Source organism: Triturus cristatus, chromosome 3_2 (assembly GCF_964204655.1).
Source record: "Triturus cristatus chromosome 3_2, aTriCri1.1, whole genome shotgun sequence".
NCBI lineage: Eukaryota > Metazoa > Chordata > Amphibia > Caudata > Salamandridae > Triturus > Triturus cristatus.
Window position 1 is genome coordinate 198,264,305 of NC_140584.1, and position 22,089 is coordinate 198,286,393.

The following is a 22,089-nucleotide window of genomic DNA, read 5'->3' on the forward strand; positions in this document are numbered from 1 at the left end:
CAACAATATTTTTTATTGAAAGGTATTTCTTTACTATACGAGCCTGTAACAATGGATAATTTAGTTGGACAATGACATACTTTCTCACTACCTCTGCCTAGATCATTAAGATTTACAAATATTTGTGTCCTATACGTCATAGAATGTTCTCACAGAGAGACCACAAAAGAGGTACGTTTATCTGTAATCCTCACCACAGTTGCTTTTTTAACATGTAACTTGGTTGTGTGAGTAGATCTGTGCCAAGATGGCGGCAGGATAGCCTTTGACAATCCCCAAATTGTGACCTTTTTTCTGCAAACAAAAGCATAAACTGGAGCATGGTCACAGTAAAACACTCAGTCCCTATCCGCCATTTCCGTGTCGGGTCTGGAACCAGAGAGGCGAACGTCTGCACACATCGAATTAATCTTTACCATTATCGAGTAGTGCAGTGACGAATCTATCCTTTTACCATCCATATCTCTACATCAAGATTTATGGTGCCATTTACTCAGCCTCTAGCGAAACTTTATGCTCATGAACTTTGATGTACATTATGGCTACTCAGGCGATTTAGGATTAAGTGCTATCCTTGATTGATTTATTCACTTTCTTGGAACGAGAGTCTGCCTAGACATTTTGAGTTTGGCTGCCCTAGACCCCACACTAGAACTCTCCTGTTGCAGGCTTGACTGCGTATCTCAATATCCGGGACACCACTCTGGCGACTTAGGACTAAGCGCCCTGGTCATTAGATCCATTACCATAGAACTAGAGTCTGTTTAGAATCCCCGATTTCGGCTGTTTGATACTCCACATGGATCCTTCATTAGGACCTCTTTAACGCGGAGCCTCCTGTGTATCTTGATATCCTGGGCATCAGGTATCCCTTCGTTACAACTGTGGATTGCTCCTTGTGTCCTGAGGAAATTCACTTGCTCATTCCAGGTTCAGAATTATTTTGGCTTTTTTCCTGAAGAAGGCATTTCAATGCCGAAAAGCGCATAGAAAACTACATCTTCCTACCGAATTCACCATCACTTTCTCTGTTTTATAAGCCATTGTGTAGTATCCTGTTTTTGTCACATGTACTTTGTTTGGAACTCTAATTTGTGCCAGTAATGTCTAATCTATGTTGCTGCTAGCCTTATTGTTTCTTTGTACATATTGTTTGATGTTTTACTGAATACAAATAAAATACGCTGAACTAATTATTTGTTCGTAGTGTGAGTACACTGTTTTAATTTATTAGAATTTCGACATAGTTTCATAATTCTATTAGCCATGTTCACTGCCTAGAAATGTTATTTTGTTCTTGAGCATGGTCACAGTATTTGCATGTGGATTGACTCGTTCATGACACTTCTTGAAGAATACTACTACTAATCAGTCTGCTGGTGTATGCAGATCTTGTGTATGGTTTTCTTGCTGCCATACAACACATTACCTCCTGTGCACGTCAGTAGAGAGACAATGCTACCCTTTCAAGTTACAGGACTGATGACTGAGATTAGTATTGTTTTTTTTTTTTTTTAGGAGACGAGGTTCTTTCTCGAAGGCAGAGTTCAGGACTGTGCACAACTCAAGCCTAGAAAATCAGTGTATTGAGGGATGACACCCAGTCTAAAGCAGTCAAAGTAGATCATACTCTGGGACTCTTTTGAATTAATCTGTTCATCAGCACCATTTTTTAATTCACCGGCATAAAATAAGTAATCTTGTTCGAATTCTGGGAAACATTTGCCACCCTTCACCCAACAGAGAATGGTAGCATGTCTGCGCCAAGGGTTGATACCAGGCAAAGCAGGATGAGGAGTTGCTGCTTGCCTGTCCCTACCTGCACCTCAATGTCTGTGGTAGAGGAGAATCTGTTGAGGTGCAGGCTGAAGCTTTTTTTTAAACTGGTTAAATTGATGGTTCTAACCCAAGAGTTTTCTGCACCATTCCATTATTTACCTTTCGAAAGGAACCCCTCAGTGACTTGTGATGTACTTCTAAAGTATGGCAGAGTGTACTTTATTCCATACATCATTAGTAGATAAGGAATTTCCTCTCCCTGACCTTCTAATACCTTTAAAAATTATTTTAAAAAGTGAAATATTGAAGCTAAGACGTCTTTTATTCTATGTATTTTCGTGCTTGGTACATATTTCAAGTTTTTATAGAGCGCGAACTTGACCCGTTAGGGTATCAGAGCGCTTTACAGGAATCATCAATAATATACAACATACTTGAGGGGGGTGCTGGGTACACAAGGGATAAAGGACAAACAATTAAATTTACATTTGCAGTTTACAAGACAATGTAGGTCCCTGGGTACATGGCGGGATGCTCGGAAGTTCGGGGTGGATAGTGTCAAGGTACTCAAGGGGGTTGCATTAGATGGAAGTAGGGCAAGGTCTCTGGGTGAGTAGGAGGCAAAGATTAGGCGAAGAATTTGCCCGTTATGAAGGTTTTGGCATCCTTTTTGAAGCGAGCTAGAGAAGGGGTTCTTCTAATGGCGGGCAGGAGTGAGTTCCATATTCTCGGTGGGGCCACAGAAAAGGCCCGATTGTAAGTTTTCTTTTTCCGAAAACGTGCAGGTTGGAGCAAGTGGTCTCTGGAGGATCATGTGATTCTGGTTCCTCCGGATAACAGGAGTTTCTGGGAAAGATATGCAGGGGAGTTTGAGTATAGTGCCTTGTGCGTGATGCATGCCAACTTGAGTTGGATTCTGGCCTGTAGAGGAAGCCAATTCAGAACTTTCAGGTGAGGAGAAATATGGTCGAATTTCCTTGAACCAGTTAATAGTCTGGCGTCCGCGCTGAGGCAGGCTTTTAAGGGTGCCAGGGAGATCTTTTGTAGACCAGAGAGGGTAGAGCAGCCATATTCAAGTCTAGAGATGACTAGAGACTGGACTGCCATTTTTAGGTCGGGAGTATCAAGGAAGGGTTTCAGTTTTCTTAGGTAGCTCAGGTGGAATCTGGCTGATTTGGGCATCAAATTGATGTGGACCCGCATACTCAAGTTGCAGTCAACAGTTATTCCAAGCAATTTGCCAGAGTCCACGATGGTTGGAGGGCAGTTTAAGGCTGTGATGGCCTTAATCCAAACCTGAGTCTCAGGGTTTATATTGGGTGGGGAGATTAGAAGAAATTCTGTCTTCTTTGCGTTCAGTTTGAGTTGATTGGAGGAGAGCCATTGGACAGTCAGTTTCAAGGCTTCATTCAGGGAAAGAATCTCCTCAAGGGAGAAGATTTTGATGTAGATCTAGGTGTCGTCAGCGTACATATGGTAGGAGACATTTGCAGTTTGCAATATTTCGGCAAGCGATTCGAGAAAAAGGTTGAAGAGGTTAGGGGACAGGGTTGATCCTTGGGGGACTCCAACCGTGACCGGAGAAGGAGCAGACAGGTTACCGTTAATTAGGAATCTCTGAGATCGGTTATGGAGGAAGGACTTAAACCAATCCAGAACAGAGCCATCCAATCCCATCCTGAGTTTGAGGCGTTTGAGTAGTTTTTCATGGTTGACGGTGTCGAAGGCCGAGGATAGATCAAGGAGGATTAGGAGCCCGGTTTTGCCTTGGTCAAGGGCTTGAAGGGCATCATCCACGATGTGGAGAATGGTGGTTTCCGTGCTGTGCCCAGGCCTGAAACCGGATTGGAAGTCATCTAGAAGGTGGAAGTTGGTGATGTGTTGGCTCAGCTGCTGTTGCACACATTTCTCCAGAACTTTGGCTAAGAGTGGGATATTAGAAATAGGTCTAAAATTGTCAGGGGAGGCAGGGTCAAGCGCCGTGTTTTTTAAAGGTTGGTAGGACTTGGCTGGCTTTCAGAGGCGGGTATCGATCCTTGAAGCAGGGAGGCGTTAATTATTGCAGTCCAGCTAGGGATGATGGATTAGGTGGTGGCAGCTAGGCAGTTGGAGGGGAGTGGGTCATTAAAGTGGTTGTTTGGGTTTAAGGTGGATAGGATTTTCGTGATGGCGTGTTCGTCGTAGATTTTGAAGTCGGTCCAGTGCGTTTGGTTTTTAGGAGAGGCCCGAGGAGGCGGCTCGGGGAGAGGAGTCCGATCTGGAGGGGTTGAGAGTAGTTGGCTGATCTGAGCTCATTGCCTACGGCTGTGATTTTGTCAGAGAAAAAGGAGGAGAATTCCTCAGATGATATTAGTGACTTGGGGGTTTCTTTCGATGTTTTGGCCAGTTTGTTGGATTGGCGTTTGACCAGTTCGAAGAGCTTGCGGGGTCTGTTCTTGGCGTTCCCCAGTTCAGACCTGAATAATTCTTTGTTTTGAGTTGAGGTTGTTCCTGTTGTAGGCATTTCTGGCCTGGCGGAGAAGTTTTAAATGCGCGGCTTAGGGGTGCTGTCTCCAGATCCTTTCTGACTTCCGGAGGAACTTCTTCTCTCTGTTGAGGGACCCATTGAACCAGGGGTTTCTGTCTTTGATTTGTGTTCTTTTTAGTTTTAGCGGGGCAAGGTCATCAAGAATGTTAGTTAAAGTCGCAGAGTAATGATCATTGAGGTCACTGACCGTTGTGATTGGGGGGGGGGGGGGGGGGGGGGATGCAGATTTGCAACGGGCTGCCAGTTCCCTGGGATCAAGGCTCTTGGTGTCTCTAACCCAGCTTTTAGGAATACCCTGTTGTGGTGCCCTAGTCTTGTGGGTGCCAGGTAATAAGAAAGTGATAGTGTGGTGGTCCGACCAGTCACAAGGTCTGTAGCGATAAGCTGGACTGTTGATTTCTTAGCGATGATCCAATCAAGAGTGGCGCCTTTCGAGTGTGTAGGGAGTGAGCAGGCTTGGGTTAGGGCTTGGTCGGCAAGGAAGTCTTTGATGGCGTTGACATGAGGATCTTTGGGGTCATTCCAATGCAGTTTAAAGTCACCAAGGAAAATGTCTTTAGGGTTGAACAGACTCTTTTATGTGAATATGCCTTGCATCGTTATGAGTTTACTCGAGCATAAGCCTTGGGGTGTTAATTATGTACATTTCATTCCCAAATAGGCTAAGCATCCAAACCCGGGCCAGAGGTTCCAGGGAGCACACCGCAGAGCATACTTGCCTGACAATGACGAAGGACGGAACATCTTAAATCTGCTCAAGAAAGCCTTTAATCAGAAATTGATATTCACAATTGGTCAGTCTCGCACTACTGGAACCAGTAATATTGTTACATGGAATGATATTCATCACAAAACTAGCATGCATGGTGGACCGCAAAGGTAAGGGCTGAAGACCTTTCATTGATCTAAATAAACTCAAAGCTGAGTTTGGTGTGCCATACCACTCGAACGTATGTGAATCATGAGCTTGTTCTTAATTCATTGATTAAATATTATTGTAAATTCCATGATGTGGATGTGTTATGGAATAGCACGTATTTTAGGGAAAGTAACTTGTTAAAAAAAAAAAATAATAATAATTTTATTAGTATTTTACTCAATAGCATTTAGACAAGAACCGTCACAACAGCTGTCCATCCGACAGTTGAATTACAATACACTGCATAGACAAGAGACCCTTCTCAATTAACAACTCGAAGTTTGAGTGATCTTCAGTAAATGCCAGCTTTAAATAAACACATGAGTGCCAGGCTACCCTCTCGCCCAACTCTTGCACTTCAAATCCCCATATATTCCAACCACCAAGATTCCAGCCCTATTGCCACATTCCATGACAAACATGGATGTGGCATACAAATAGAGAAAAGACACCCACTCAAGATATAGCTGTGCTAAATCTGGAGGAGCATCCACTGGTACAGTGTCCCCCACTGTAGGTTTAGTGAAGGGAATTTAAAAGGATCTGACAATGATTGTAGTGTTTCAATTATTAGAGAATTTTCCGTCACCACCCAACTCTAAATCAGATCCATCTTCCTGTGATGGAAGGTAAGTACAATTGTTAATTAATTGAGCAATTGGAAACTTGCCTTCAGACAGTGGGTCAGTGATTGACAACCACTTTTCAAAATTGAAGTGCTAAAGAACGGCTTTTTGTGGTACAAACACATCAGCTCCCCCGTCCCACCCTTCTCATTTCTCTGACTTTCTTTGCAATTCAGCTACTAATCTGACTTTGAGATCTAGAAAACTTGAGCTTCTTTTTCAGTGATAGAAATAAAGATCTTTATTTTTAATTGCTAGATAGTGAGATATTTCTCAGGTAGCATAGCCTAGTGTCTCCCATTTTAGGAGTCTGCATCAATATTAAGGTTCCTACAATATCATGGTACCATACATTTGTTCCAGTTAAAACATTACTTTTTTATTCAGTCACACCAGCCAGTGTTTCTGTTGAAGTAAAATTCACCTAGCAGAAGTAACTTTTCATTAAACATTTTTAGTAAATCAAACTACTCTCCTGTAAGCATTACTACCCAGTTGCAGGATTGCTCCTTGGATCTAGGCCTTCACACACAGCACCTCTGCATAAAGGTGCCTGCTCACCCTCAATCCAAAGGGATTTTCTGGTAGGTACTTTTTACCACTCAATCCATATACAACTGCTCTTCCTGATACTACAAATCAATAAATTCCTTGCAAATCTTTCAAACAAAATTTCTCTTGCAAATCAATTGTATTCCATTCAACCAGTAAAGAAGTTTGCTTTCTGCATTTATTGCCTTCTTCCGCTCCACCCCCCTACAAATACTGACTTCGATTCACTAAGCTTATAAAAAAATGCAAATTGGCAAAACATTTTTACACATTTGTTAGTTTGGGCTCTTTGATAAACCAGATTGGTCGCACACTGCTACACCTACCAGGCGTGTTCCCCCAATGAAAATGTTCCCTGAAGGTCAGCGTCGGCGGATACACCTATGCTCGAGTGTGAATGCAAGTATGCGTGGCGTGTGCCATCCCTGGACACGTGTTTCGAGGTAGTTGCCTCTCGTCAGCAGGGAGTAGGAAAATGTGTGGGGTTGCTGTGTAAGCTGCTAAAATCGTTATCAGGTCTAGTACCTCTCGTAGCGCGCAGGTGCGTAACCATGAGTCCGTCGACTCCACCGGCTCAAGGGAGCCTGAATATAAAGTTAAACCAGATTGGTCGCACACTGCTACACCTACCAGGCGTGTTCCCCCAATGAAAATGTTCCCTGAAGGTCAGCGTCGGCGGATACACCTATGCTCGAGTGTGAATGCAAGTATGCGTGGCGTGTGCCATCCCTGGACACGTGTTTCGAGGTAGTTGCCTCTCGTCAGCAGGGAGTAGGAAAATGTGTGGGGTTGCTGTGTAAGCTGCTAAAATCGTTATCAGGTCTAGTACCTCTCGTAGCGCGCAGGTGCGTAACCATGAGTCCGTCGACTCCACCGGCTCAAGGGAGCCTGAATATAAAGTTAAACCAGATTGGTCGCACACTGCTACACCTACCAGGCGTGTTCCCCCAATGAAAATGTTCCCTGAAGGTCAGCGTCGGCGGATACACCTATGCTCGAGTGTGAATGCAAGTATGCGTGGCGTGTGCCATCCCTGGACACGTGTTTCGAGGTAGTTGCCTCTCGTCAGCAGGGAGTAGGAAAATGTGTGGGGTTGCTGTGTAAGCTGCTAAAATCGTTATCAGGTCTAGTACCTCTCGTAGCGCGCAGGTGCGTAACCATGAGTCCGTCGACTCCACCGGCTCAAGGGAGCCTGAATATAAAGTTAAACCAGATTGGTCGCACACTGCTACACCTACCAGGCGTGTTCCCCCAATGAAAATGTTCCCTGAAGGTCAGCGTCGGCGGATACACCTATGCTCGAGTGTGAATGCAAGTATGCGTGGCGTGTGCCATCCCTGGACACGTGTTTCGAGGTAGTTGCCTCTCGTCAGCAGGGAGTAGGAAAATGTGTGGGGTTGCTGTGTAAGCTGCTAAAATCGTTATCAGGTCTAGTACCTCTCGTAGCGCGCAGGTGCGTAACCATGAGTCCGTCGACTCCACCGGCTCAAGGGAGCCTGAATATAAAGTTAAACCAGATTGGTCGCACACTGCTACACCTACCAGGCGTGTTCCCCCAATGAAAATGTTCCCTGAAGGTCAGCGTCGGCGGATACACCTATGCTCGAGTGTGAATGCAAGTATGCGTGGCGTGTGCCATCCCTGGACACGTGTTTCGAGGTAGTTGCCTCTCGTCAGCAGGGAGTAGGAAAATGTGTGGGGTTGCTGTGTAAGCTGCTAAAATCGTTATCAGGTCTAGTACCTCTCGTAGCGCGCAGGTGCGTAACCATGAGTCCGTCGACTCCACCGGCTCAAGGGAGCCTGAATATAAAGTTAAACCAGATTGGTCGCACACTGCTACACCTACCAGGCGTGTTCCCCCAATGAAAATGTTCCCTGAAGGTCAGCGTCGGCGGATACACCTATGCTCGAGTGTGAATGCAAGTATGCGTGGCGTGTGCCATCCCTGGACACGTGTTTCGAGGTAGTTGCCTCTCGTCAGCAGGGAGTAGGAAAATGTGTGGGGTTGCTGTGTAAGCTGCTAAAATCGTTATCAGGTCTAGTACCTCTCGTAGCGCGCAGGTGCGTAACCATGAGTCCGTCGACTCCACCGGCTCAAGGGAGCCTGAATATAAAGTTAAACCAGATTGGTCGCACACTGCTACACCTACCAGGCGTGTTCCCCCAATGAAAATGTTCCCTGAAGGTCAGCGTCGGCGGATACACCTATGCTCGAGTGTGAATGCAAGTATGCGTGGCGTGTGCCATCCCTGGACACGTGTTTCGAGGTAGTTGCCTCTCGTCAGCAGGGAGTAGGAAAATGTGTGGGGTTGCTGTGTAAGCTGCTAAAATCGTTATCAGGTCTAGTACCTCTCGTAGCGCGCAGGTGCGTAACCATGAGTCCGTCGACTCCACCGGCTCAAGGGAGCCTGAATATAAAGTTAAACCAGATTGGTCGCACACTGCTACACCTACCAGGCGTGTTCCCCCAATGAAAATGTTCCCTGAAGGTCAGCGTCGGCGGATACACCTATGCTCGAGTGTGAATGCAAGTATGCGTGGCGTGTGCCATCCCTGGACACGTGTTTCGAGGTAGTTGCCTCTCGTCAGCAGGGAGTAGGAAAATGTGTGGGGTTGCTGTGTAAGCTGCTAAAATCGTTATCAGGTCTAGTACCTCTCGTAGCGCGCAGGTGCGTAACCATGAGTCCGTCGACTCCACCGGCTCAAGGGAGCCTGAATATAAAGTTAAACCAGATTGGTCGCACACTGCTACACCTACCAGGCGTGTTCCCCCAATGAAAATGTTCCCTGAAGGTCAGCGTCGGCGGATACACCTATGCTCGAGTGTGAATGCAAGTATGCGTGGCGTGTGCCATCCCTGGACACGTGTTTCGAGGTAGTTGCCTCTCGTCAGCAGGGAGTAGGAAAATGTGTGGGGTTGCTGTGTAAGCTGCTAAAATCGTTATCAGGTCTAGTACCTCTCGTAGCGCGCAGGTGCGTAACCATGAGTCCGTCGACTCCACCGGCTCAAGGGAGCCTGAATATAAAGTTAAACCAGATTGGTCGCACACTGCTACACCTACCAGGCGTGTTCCCCCAATGAAAATGTTCCCTGAAGGTCAGCGTCGGCGGATACACCTATGCTCGAGTGTGAATGCAAGTATGCGTGGCGTGTGCCATCCCTGGACACGTGTTTCGAGGTAGTTGCCTCTCGTCAGCAGGGAGTAGGAAAATGTGTGGGGTTGCTGTGTAAGCTGCTAAAATCGTTATCAGGTCTAGTACCTCTCGTAGCGCGCAGGTGCGTAACCATGAGTCCGTCGACTCCACCGGCTCAAGGGAGCCTGAATATAAAGTTAAACCAGATTGGTCGCACACTGCTACACCTACCAGGCGTGTTCCCCCAATGAAAATGTTCCCTGAAGGTCAGCGTCGGCGGATACACCTATGCTCGAGTGTGAATGCAAGTATGCGTGGCGTGTGCCATCCCTGGACACGTGTTTCGAGGTAGTTGCCTCTCGTCAGCAGGGAGTAGGAAAATGTGTGGGGTTGCTGTGTAAGCTGCTAAAATCGTTATCAGGTCTAGTACCTCTCGTAGCGCGCAGGTGCGTAACCATGAGTCCGTCGACTCCACCGGCTCAAGGGAGCCTGAATATAAAGTTAAACCAGATTGGTCGCACACTGCTACACCTACCAGGCGTGTTCCCCCAATGAAAATGTTCCCTGAAGGTCAGCGTCGGCGGATACACCTATGCTCGAGTGTGAATGCAAGTATGCGTGGCGTGTGCCATCCCTGGACACGTGTTTCGAGGTAGTTGCCTCTCGTCAGCAGGGAGTAGGAAAATGTGTGGGGTTGCTGTGTAAGCTGCTAAAATCGTTATCAGGTCTAGTACCTCTCGTAGCGCGCAGGTGCGTAACCATGAGTCCGTCGACTCCACCGGCTCAAGGGAGCCTGAATATAAAGTTAAACCAGATTGGTCGCACACTGCTACACCTACCAGGCGTGTTCCCCCAATGAAAATGTTCCCTGAAGGTCAGCGTCGGCGGATACACCTATGCTCGAGTGTGAATGCAAGTATGCGTGGCGTGTGCCATCCCTGGACACGTGTTTCGAGGTAGTTGCCTCTCGTCAGCAGGGAGTAGGAAAATGTGTGGGGTTGCTGTGTAAGCTGCTAAAATCGTTATCAGGTCTAGTACCTCTCGTAGCGCGCAGGTGCGTAACCATGAGTCCGTCGACTCCACCGGCTCAAGGGAGCCTGAATATAAAGTTAAACCAGATTGGTCGCACACTGCTACACCTACCAGGCGTGTTCCCCCAATGAAAATGTTCCCTGAAGGTCAGCGTCGGCGGATACACCTATGCTCGAGTGTGAATGCAAGTATGCGTGGCGTGTGCCATCCCTGGACACGTGTTTCGAGGTAGTTGCCTCTCGTCAGCAGGGAGTAGGAAAATGTGTGGGGTTGCTGTGTAAGCTGCTAAAATCGTTATCAGGTCTAGTACCTCTCGTAGCGCGCAGGTGCGTAACCATGAGTCCGTCGACTCCACCGGCTCAAGGGAGCCTGAATATAAAGTTAAACCAGATTGGTCGCACACTGCTACACCTACCAGGCGTGTTCCCCCAATGAAAATGTTCCCTGAAGGTCAGCGTCGGCGGATACACCTATGCTCGAGTGTGAATGCAAGTATGCGTGGCGTGTGCCATCCCTGGACACGTGTTTCGAGGTAGTTGCCTCTCGTCAGCAGGGAGTAGGAAAATGTGTGGGGTTGCTGTGTAAGCTGCTAAAATCGTTATCAGGTCTAGTACCTCTCGTAGCGCGCAGGTGCGTAACCATGAGTCCGTCGACTCCACCGGCTCAAGGGAGCCTGAATATAAAGTTAAACCAGATTGGTCGCACACTGCTACACCTACCAGGCGTGTTCCCCCAATGAAAATGTTCCCTGAAGGTCAGCGTCGGCGGATACACCTATGCTCGAGTGTGAATGCAAGTATGCGTGGCGTGTGCCATCCCTGGACACGTGTTTCGAGGTAGTTGCCTCTCGTCAGCAGGGAGTAGGAAAATGTGTGGGGTTGCTGTGTAAGCTGCTAAAATCGTTATCAGGTCTAGTACCTCTCGTAGCGCGCAGGTGCGTAACCATGAGTCCGTCGACTCCACCGGCTCAAGGGAGCCTGAATATAAAGTTAAACCAGATTGGTCGCACACTGCTACACCTACCAGGCGTGTTCCCCCAATGAAAATGTTCCCTGAAGGTCAGCGTCGGCGGATACACCTATGCTCGAGTGTGAATGCAAGTATGCGTGGCGTGTGCCATCCCTGGACACGTGTTTCGAGGTAGTTGCCTCTCGTCAGCAGGGAGTAGGAAAATGTGTGGGGTTGCTGTGTAAGCTGCTAAAATCGTTATCAGGTCTAGTACCTCTCGTAGCGCGCAGGTGCGTAACCATGAGTCCGTCGACTCCACCGGCTCAAGGGAGCCTGAATATAAAGTTAAACCAGATTGGTCGCACACTGCTACACCTACCAGGCGTGTTCCCCCAATGAAAATGTTCCCTGAAGGTCAGCGTCGGCGGATACACCTATGCTCGAGTGTGAATGCAAGTATGCGTGGCGTGTGCCATCCCTGGACACGTGTTTCGAGGTAGTTGCCTCTCGTCAGCAGGGAGTAGGAAAATGTGTGGGGTTGCTGTGTAAGCTGCTAAAATCGTTATCAGGTCTAGTACCTCTCGTAGCGCGCAGGTGCGTAACCATGAGTCCGTCGACTCCACCGGCTCAAGGGAGCCTGAATATAAAGTTAAACCAGATTGGTCGCACACTGCTACACCTACCAGGCGTGTTCCCCCAATGAAAATGTTCCCTGAAGGTCAGCGTCGGCGGATACACCTATGCTCGAGTGTGAATGCAAGTATGCGTGGCGTGTGCCATCCCTGGACACGTGTTTCGAGGTAGTTGCCTCTCGTCAGCAGGGAGTAGGAAAATGTGTGGGGTTGCTGTGTAAGCTGCTAAAATCGTTATCAGGTCTAGTACCTCTCGTAGCGCGCAGGTGCGTAACCATGAGTCCGTCGACTCCACCGGCTCAAGGGAGCCTGAATATAAAGTTAAACCAGATTGGTCGCACACTGCTACACCTACCAGGCGTGTTCCCCCAATGAAAATGTTCCCTGAAGGTCAGCGTCGGCGGATACACCTATGCTCGAGTGTGAATGCAAGTATGCGTGGCGTGTGCCATCCCTGGACACGTGTTTCGAGGTAGTTGCCTCTCGTCAGCAGGGAGTAGGAAAATGTGTGGGGTTGCTGTGTAAGCTGCTAAAATCGTTATCAGGTCTAGTACCTCTCGTAGCGCGCAGGTGCGTAACCATGAGTCCGTCGACTCCACCGGCTCAAGGGAGCCTGAATATAAAGTTAAACCAGATTGGTCGCACACTGCTACACCTACCAGGCGTGTTCCCCCAATGAAAATGTTCCCTGAAGGTCAGCGTCGGCGGATACACCTATGCTCGAGTGTGAATGCAAGTATGCGTGGCGTGTGCCATCCCTGGACACGTGTTTCGAGGTAGTTGCCTCTCGTCAGCAGGGAGTAGGAAAATGTGTGGGGTTGCTGTGTAAGCTGCTAAAATCGTTATCAGGTCTAGTACCTCTCGTAGCGCGCAGGTGCGTAACCATGAGTCCGTCGACTCCACCGGCTCAAGGGAGCCTGAATATAAAGTTAAACCAGATTGGTCGCACACTGCTACACCTACCAGGCGTGTTCCCCCAATGAAAATGTTCCCTGAAGGTCAGCGTCGGCGGATACACCTATGCTCGAGTGTGAATGCAAGTATGCGTGGCGTGTGCCATCCCTGGACACGTGTTTCGAGGTAGTTGCCTCTCGTCAGCAGGGAGTAGGAAAATGTGTGGGGTTGCTGTGTAAGCTGCTAAAATCGTTATCAGGTCTAGTACCTCTCGTAGCGCGCAGGTGCGTAACCATGAGTCCGTCGACTCCACCGGCTCAAGGGAGCCTGAATATAAAGTTAAACCAGATTGGTCGCACACTGCTACACCTACCAGGCGTGTTCCCCCAATGAAAATGTTCCCTGAAGGTCAGCGTCGGCGGATACACCTATGCTCGAGTGTGAATGCAAGTATGCGTGGCGTGTGCCATCCCTGGACACGTGTTTCGAGGTAGTTGCCTCTCGTCAGCAGGGAGTAGGAAAATGTGTGGGGTTGCTGTGTAAGCTGCTAAAATCGTTATCAGGTCTAGTACCTCTCGTAGCGCGCAGGTGCGTAACCATGAGTCCGTCGACTCCACCGGCTCAAGGGAGCCTGAATATAAAGTTAAACCAGATTGGTCGCACACTGCTACACCTACCAGGCGTGTTCCCCCAATGAAAATGTTCCCTGAAGGTCAGCGTCGGCGGATACACCTATGCTCGAGTGTGAATGCAAGTATGCGTGGCGTGTGCCATCCCTGGACACGTGTTTCGAGGTAGTTGCCTCTCGTCAGCAGGGAGTAGGAAAATGTGTGGGGTTGCTGTGTAAGCTGCTAAAATCGTTATCAGGTCTAGTACCTCTCGTAGCGCGCAGGTGCGTAACCATGAGTCCGTCGACTCCACCGGCTCAAGGGAGCCTGAATATAAAGTTAAACCAGATTGGTCGCACACTGCTACACCTACCAGGCGTGTTCCCCCAATGAAAATGTTCCCTGAAGGTCAGCGTCGGCGGATACACCTATGCTCGAGTGTGAATGCAAGTATGCGTGGCGTGTGCCATCCCTGGACACGTGTTTCGAGGTAGTTGCCTCTCGTCAGCAGGGAGTAGGAAAATGTGTGGGGTTGCTGTGTAAGCTGCTAAAATCGTTATCAGGTCTAGTACCTCTCGTAGCGCGCAGGTGCGTAACCATGAGTCCGTCGACTCCACCGGCTCAAGGGAGCCTGAATATAAAGTTAAACCAGATTGGTCGCACACTGCTACACCTACCAGGCGTGTTCCCCCAATGAAAATGTTCCCTGAAGGTCAGCGTCGGCGGATACACCTATGCTCGAGTGTGAATGCAAGTATGCGTGGCGTGTGCCATCCCTGGACACGTGTTTCGAGGTAGTTGCCTCTCGTCAGCAGGGAGTAGGAAAATGTGTGGGGTTGCTGTGTAAGCTGCTAAAATCGTTATCAGGTCTAGTACCTCTCGTAGCGCGCAGGTGCGTAACCATGAGTCCGTCGACTCCACCGGCTCAAGGGAGCCTGAATATAAAGTTAAACCAGATTGGTCGCACACTGCTACACCTACCAGGCGTGTTCCCCCAATGAAAATGTTCCCTGAAGGTCAGCGTCGGCGGATACACCTATGCTCGAGTGTGAATGCAAGTATGCGTGGCGTGTGCCATCCCTGGACACGTGTTTCGAGGTAGTTGCCTCTCGTCAGCAGGGAGTAGGAAAATGTGTGGGGTTGCTGTGTAAGCTGCTAAAATCGTTATCAGGTCTAGTACCTCTCGTAGCGCGCAGGTGCGTAACCATGAGTCCGTCGACTCCACCGGCTCAAGGGAGCCTGAATATAAAGTTAAACCAGATTGGTCGCACACTGCTACACCTACCAGGCGTGTTCCCCCAATGAAAATGTTCCCTGAAGGTCAGCGTCGGCGGATACACCTATGCTCGAGTGTGAATGCAAGTATGCGTGGCGTGTGCCATCCCTGGACACGTGTTTCGAGGTAGTTGCCTCTCGTCAGCAGGGAGTAGGAAAATGTGTGGGGTTGCTGTGTAAGCTGCTAAAATCGTTATCAGGTCTAGTACCTCTCGTAGCGCGCAGGTGCGTAACCATGAGTCCGTCGACTCCACCGGCTCAAGGGAGCCTGAATATAAAGTTAAACCAGATTGGTCGCACACTGCTACACCTACCAGGCGTGTTCCCCCAATGAAAATGTTCCCTGAAGGTCAGCGTCGGCGGATACACCTATGCTCGAGTGTGAATGCAAGTATGCGTGGCGTGTGCCATCCCTGGACACGTGTTTCGAGGTAGTTGCCTCTCGTCAGCAGGGAGTAGGAAAATGTGTGGGGTTGCTGTGTAAGCTGCTAAAATCGTTATCAGGTCTAGTACCTCTCGTAGCGCGCAGGTGCGTAACCATGAGTCCGTCGACTCCACCGGCTCAAGGGAGCCTGAATATAAAGTTAAACCAGATTGGTCGCACACTGCTACACCTACCAGGCGTGTTCCCCCAATGAAAATGTTCCCTGAAGGTCAGCGTCGGCGGATACACCTATGCTCGAGTGTGAATGCAAGTATGCGTGGCGTGTGCCATCCCTGGACACGTGTTTCGAGGTAGTTGCCTCTCGTCAGCAGGGAGTAGGAAAATGTGTGGGGTTGCTGTGTAAGCTGCTAAAATCGTTATCAGGTCTAGTACCTCTCGTAGCGCGCAGGTGCGTAACCATGAGTCCGTCGACTCCACCGGCTCAAGGGAGCCTGAATATAAAGTTAAACCAGATTGGTCGCACACTGCTACACCTACCAGGCGTGTTCCCCCAATGAAAATGTTCCCTGAAGGTCAGCGTCGGCGGATACACCTATGCTCGAGTGTGAATGCAAGTATGCGTGGCGTGTGCCATCCCTGGACACGTGTTTCGAGGTAGTTGCCTCTCGTCAGCAGGGAGTAGGAAAATGTGTGGGGTTGCTGTGTAAGCTGCTAAAATCGTTATCAGGTCTAGTACCTCTCGTAGCGCGCAGGTGCGTAACCATGAGTCCGTCGACTCCACCGGCTCAAGGGAGCCTGAATATAAAGTTAAACCAGATTGGTCGCACACTGCTACACCTACCAGGCGTGTTCCCCCAATGAAAATGTTCCCTGAAGGTCAGCGTCGGCGGATACACCTATGCTCGAGTGTGAATGCAAGTATGCGTGGCGTGTGCCATCCCTGGACACGTGTTTCGAGGTAGTTGCCTCTCGTCAGCAGGGAGTAGGAAAATGTGTGGGGTTGCTGTGTAAGCTGCTAAAATCGTTATCAGGTCTAGTACCTCTCGTAGCGCGCAGGTGCGTAACCATGAGTCCGTCGACTCCACCGGCTCAAGGGAGCCTGAATATAAAGTTAAACCAGATTGGTCGCACACTGCTACACCTACCAGGCGTGTTCCCCCAATGAAAATGTTCCCTGAAGGTCAGCGTCGGCGGATACACCTATGCTCGAGTGTGAATGCAAGTATGCGTGGCGTGTGCCATCCCTGGACACGTGTTTCGAGGTAGTTGCCTCTCGTCAGCAGGGAGTAGGAAAATGTGTGGGGTTGCTGTGTAAGCTGCTAAAATCGTTATCAGGTCTAGTACCTCTCGTAGCGCGCAGGTGCGTAACCATGAGTCCGTCGACTCCACCGGCTCAAGGGAGCCTGAATATAAAGTTAAACCAGATTGGTCGCACACTGCTACACCTACCAGGCGTGTTCCCCCAATGAAAATGTTCCCTGAAGGTCAGCGTCGGCGGATACACCTATGCTCGAGTGTGAATGCAAGTATGCGTGGCGTGTGCCATCCCTGGACACGTGTTTCGAGGTAGTTGCCTCTCGTCAGCAGGGAGTAGGAAAATGTGTGGGGTTGCTGTGTAAGCTGCTAAAATCGTTATCAGGTCTAGTACCTCTCGTAGCGCGCAGGTGCGTAACCATGAGTCCGTCGACTCCACCGGCTCAAGGGAGCCTGAATATAAAGTTAAACCAGATTGGTCGCACACTGCTACACCTACCAGGCGTGTTCCCCCAATGAAAATGTTCCCTGAAGGTCAGCGTCGGCGGATACACCTATGCTCGAGTGTGAATGCAAGTATGCGTGGCGTGTGCCATCCCTGGACACGTGTTTCGAGGTAGTTGCCTCTCGTCAGCAGGGAGTAGGAAAATGTGTGGGGTTGCTGTGTAAGCTGCTAAAATCGTTATCAGGTCTAGTACCTCTCGTAGCGCGCAGGTGCGTAACCATGAGTCCGTCGACTCCACCGGCTCAAGGGAGCCTGAATATAAAGTTAAACCAGATTGGTCGCACACTGCTACACCTACCAGGCGTGTTCCCCCAATGAAAATGTTCCCTGAAGGTCAGCGTCGGCGGATACACCTATGCTCGAGTGTGAATGCAAGTATGCGTGGCGTGTGCCATCCCTGGACACGTGTTTCGAGGTAGTTGCCTCTCGTCAGCAGGGAGTAGGAAAATGTGTGGGGTTGCTGTGTAAGCTGCTAAAATCGTTATCAGGTCTAGTACCTCTCGTAGCGCGCAGGTGCGTAACCATGAGTCCGTCGACTCCACCGGCTCAAGGGAGCCTGAATATAAAGTTAAACCAGATTGGTCGCACACTGCTACACCTACCAGGCGTGTTCCCCCAATGAAAATGTTCCCTGAAGGTCAGCGTCGGCGGATACACCTATGCTCGAGTGTGAATGCAAGTATGCGTGGCGTGTGCCATCCCTGGACACGTGTTTCGAGGTAGTTGCCTCTCGTCAGCAGGGAGTAGGAAAATGTGTGGGGTTGCTGTGTAAGCTGCTAAAATCGTTATCAGGTCTAGTACCTCTCGTAGCGCGCAGGTGCGTAACCATGAGTCCGTCGACTCCACCGGCTCAAGGGAGCCTGAATATAAAGTTAAACCAGATTGGTCGCACACTGCTACACCTACCAGGCGTGTTCCCCCAATGAAAATGTTCCCTGAAGGTCAGCGTCGGCGGATACACCTATGCTCGAGTGTGAATGCAAGTATGCGTGGCGTGTGCCATCCCTGGACACGTGTTTCGAGGTAGTTGCCTCTCGTCAGCAGGGAGTAGGAAAATGTGTGGGGTTGCTGTGTAAGCTGCTAAAATCGTTATCAGGTCTAGTACCTCTCGTAGCGCGCAGGTGCGTAACCATGAGTCCGTCGACTCCACCGGCTCAAGGGAGCCTGAATATAAAGTTAAACCAGATTGGTCGCACACTGCTACACCTACCAGGCGTGTTCCCCCAATGAAAATGTTCCCTGAAGGTCAGCGTCGGCGGATACACCTATGCTCGAGTGTGAATGCAAGTATGCGTGGCGTGTGCCATCCCTGGACACGTGTTTCGAGGTAGTTGCCTCTCGTCAGCAGGGAGTAGGAAAATGTGTGGGGTTGCTGTGTAAGCTGCTAAAATCGTTATCAGGTCTAGTACCTCTCGTAGCGCGCAGGTGCGTAACCATGAGTCCGTCGACTCCACCGGCTCAAGGGAGCCTGAATATAAAGTTAAACCAGATTGGTCGCACACTGCTACACCTACCAGGCGTGTTCCCCCAATGAAAATGTTCCCTGAAGGTCAGCGTCGGCGGATACACCTATGCTCGAGTGTGAATGCAAGTATGCGTGGCGTGTGCCATCCCTGGACACGTGTTTCGAGGTAGTTGCCTCTCGTCAGCAGGGAGTAGGAAAATGTGTGGGGTTGCTGTGTAAGCTGCTAAAATCGTTATCAGGTCTAGTACCTCTCGTAGCGCGCAGGTGCGTAACCATGAGTCCGTCGACTCCACCGGCTCAAGGGAGCCTGAATATAAAGTTAAACCAGATTGGTCGCACACTGCTACACCTACCAGGCGTGTTCCCCCAATGAAAATGTTCCCTGAAGGTCAGCGTCGGCGGATACACCTATGCTCGAGTGTGAATGCAAGTATGCGTGGCGTGTGCCATCCCTGGACACGTGTTTCGAGGTAGTTGCCTCTCGTCAGCAGGGAGTAGGAAAATGTGTGGGGTTGCTGTGTAAGCTGCTAAAATCGTTATCAGGTCTAGTACCTCTCGTAGCGCGCAGGTGCGTAACCATGAGTCCGTCGACTCCACCGGCTCAAGGGAGCCTGAATATAAAGTTAAACCAGATTGGTCGCACACTGCTACACCTACCAGGCGTGTTCCCCCAATGAAAATGTTCCCTGAAGGTCAGCGTCGGCGGATACACCTATGCTCGAGTGTGAATGCAAGTATGCGTGGCGTGTGCCATCCCTGGACACGTGTTTCGAGGTAGTTGCCTCTCGTCAGCAGGGAGTAGGAAAATGTGTGGGGTTGCTGTGTAAGCTGCTAAAATCGTTATCAGGTCTAGTACCTCTCGTAGCGCGCAGGTGCGTAACCATGAGTCCGTCGACTCCACCGGCTCAAGGGAGCCTGAATATAAAGTTAAACCAGATTGGTCGCACACTGCTACACCTACCAGGCGTGTTCCCCCAATGAAAATGTTCCCTGAAGGTCAGCGTCGGCGGATACACCTATGCTCGAGTGTGAATGCAAGTATGCGTGGCGTGTGCCATCCCTGGACACGTGTTTCGAGGTAGTTGCCTCTCGTCAGCAGGGAGTAGGAAAATGTGTGGGGTTGCTGTGTAAGCTGCTAAAATCGTTATCAGGTCTAGTACCTCTCGTAGCGCGCAGGTGCGTAACCATGAGTCCGTCGACTCCACCGGCTCAAGGGAGCCTGAATATAAAGTTAAACCAGATTGGTCGCACACTGCTACACCTACCAGGCGTGTTCCCCCAATGAAAATGTTCCCTGAAGGTCAGCGTCGGCGGATACACCTATGCTCGAGTGTGAATGCAAGTATGCGTGGCGTGTGCCATCCCTGGACACGTGTTTCGAGGTAGTTGCCTCTCGTCAGCAGGGAGTAGGAAAATGTGTGGGGTTGCTGTGTAAGCTGCTAAAATCGTTATCAGGTCTAGTACCTCTCGTAGCGCGCAGGTGCGTAACCATGAGTCCGTCGACTCCACCGGCTCAAGGGAGCCTGAATATAAAGTTAAACCAGATTGGTCGCACACTGCTACACCTACCAGGCGTGTTCCCCCAATGAAAATGTTCCCTGAAGGTCAGCGTCGGCGGATACACCTATGCTCGAGTGTGAATGCAAGTATGCGTGGCGTGTGCCATCCCTGGACACGTGTTTCGAGGTAGTTGCCTCTCGTCAGCAGGGAGTAGGAAAATGTGTGGGGTTGCTGTGTAAGCTGCTAAAATCGTTATCAGGTCTAGTACCTCTCGTAGCGCGCAGGTGCGTAACCATGAGTCCGTCGACTCCACCGGCTCAAGGGAGCCTGAATATAAAGTTAAACCAGATTGGTCGCACACTGCTACACCTACCAGGCGTGTTCCCCCAATGAAAATGTTCCCTGAAGGTCAGCGTCGGCGGATACACCTATGCTCGAGTGTGAATGCAAGTATGCGTGGCGTGTGCCATCCCTGGACACGTGTTTCGAGGTAGTTGCCTCTCGTCAGCAGGGAGTAGGAAAATGTGTGGGGTTGCTGTGTAAGCTGCTAAAATCGTTATCAGGTCTAGTACCTCTCGTAGCGCGCAGGTGCGTAACCATGAGTCCGTCGACTCCACCGGCTCAAGGGAGCCTGAATATAAAGTTAAACCAGATTGGTCGCACACTGCTACACCTACCAGGCGTGTTCCCCCAATGAAAATGTTCCCTGAAGGTCAGCGTCGGCGGATACACCTATGCTCGAGTGTGAATGCAAGTATGCGTGGCGTGTGCCATCCCTGGACACGTGTTTCGAGGTAGTTGCCTCTCGTCAGCAGGGAGTAGGAAAATGTGTGGGGTTGCTGTGTAAGCTGCTAAAATCGTTATCAGGTCTAGTACCTCTCGTAGCGCGCAGGTGCGTAACCATGAGTCCGTCGACTCCACCGGCTCAAGGGAGCCTGAATATAAAGTTAAACCAGATTGGTCGCACACTGCTACACCTACCAGGCGTGTTCCCCCAATGAAAATGTTCCCTGAAGGTCAGCGTCGGCGGATACACCTATGCTCGAGTGTGAATGCAAGTATGCGTGGCGTGTGCCATCCCTGGACACGTGTTTCGAGGTAGTTGCCTCTCGTCAGCAGGGAGTAGGAAAATGTGTGGGGTTGCTGTGTAAGCTGCTAAAATCGTTATCAGGTCTAGTACCTCTCGTAGCGCGCAGGTGCGTAACCATGAGTCCGTCGACTCCACCGGCTCAAGGGAGCCTGAATATAAAGTTAAACCAGATTGGTCGCACACTGCTACACCTACCAGGCGTGTTCCCCCAATGAAAATGTTCCCTGAAGGTCAGCGTCGGCGGATACACCTATGCTCGAGTGTGAATGCAAGTATGCGTGGCGTGTGCCATCCCTGGACACGTGTTTCGAGGTAGTTGCCTCTCGTCAGCAGGGAGTAGGAAAATGTGTGGGGTTGCTGTGTAAGCTGCTAAAATCGTTATCAGGTCTAGTACCTCTCGTAGCGCGCAGGTGCGTAACCATGAGTCCGTCGACTCCACCGGCTCAAGGGAGCCTGAATATAAAGTTAAACCAGATTGGTCGCACACTGCTACACCTACCAGGCGTGTTCCCCCAATGAAAATGTTCCCTGAAGGTCAGCGTCGGCGGATACACCTATGCTCGAGTGTGAATGCAAGTATGCGTGGCGTGTGCCATCCCTGGACACGTGTTTCGAGGTAGTTGCCTCTCGTCAGCAGGGAGTAGGAAAATGTGTGGGGTTGCTGTGTAAGCTGCTAAAATCGTTATCAGGTCTAGTACCTCTCGTAGCGCGCAGGTGCGTAACCATGAGTCCGTCGACTCCACCGGCTCAAGGGAGCCTGAATATAAAGTTAAACCAGATTGGTCGCACACTGCTACACCTACCAGGCGTGTTCCCCCAATGAAAATGTTCCCTTCAGGGACCATTTTCATTGGGGGAACACGCCTGGTAGGTGTAGCAGTGTGCGACCAATCTGGTTTAACTTTATATTCAGGCTCCCTTGAGCCGGTGGAGTCGACGGACTCATGGTTACGCACCTGCGCG

General features: G+C 49.9%; 1 protein-coding gene across 2 annotated transcripts in view; it reads left to right on the forward strand.

Moving 5' to 3' along the window:
• The window catches only part of DTX3L (deltex E3 ubiquitin ligase 3L), a 203,595-nt gene that overhangs the window by 114,340 nt on the left and 67,166 nt on the right, over positions 1-22,089 (forward strand). For both annotated transcript variants that reach the window (XM_085647498.1, XM_085647499.1), the window contains one exon: positions 4,968-5,185. In XM_085647498.1, coding sequence (XP_085503624.1) covers positions 4,968-5,185 — 218 coding nt within the window. The remainder of the gene's footprint in view (positions 1-4,967; positions 5,186-22,089) is intronic.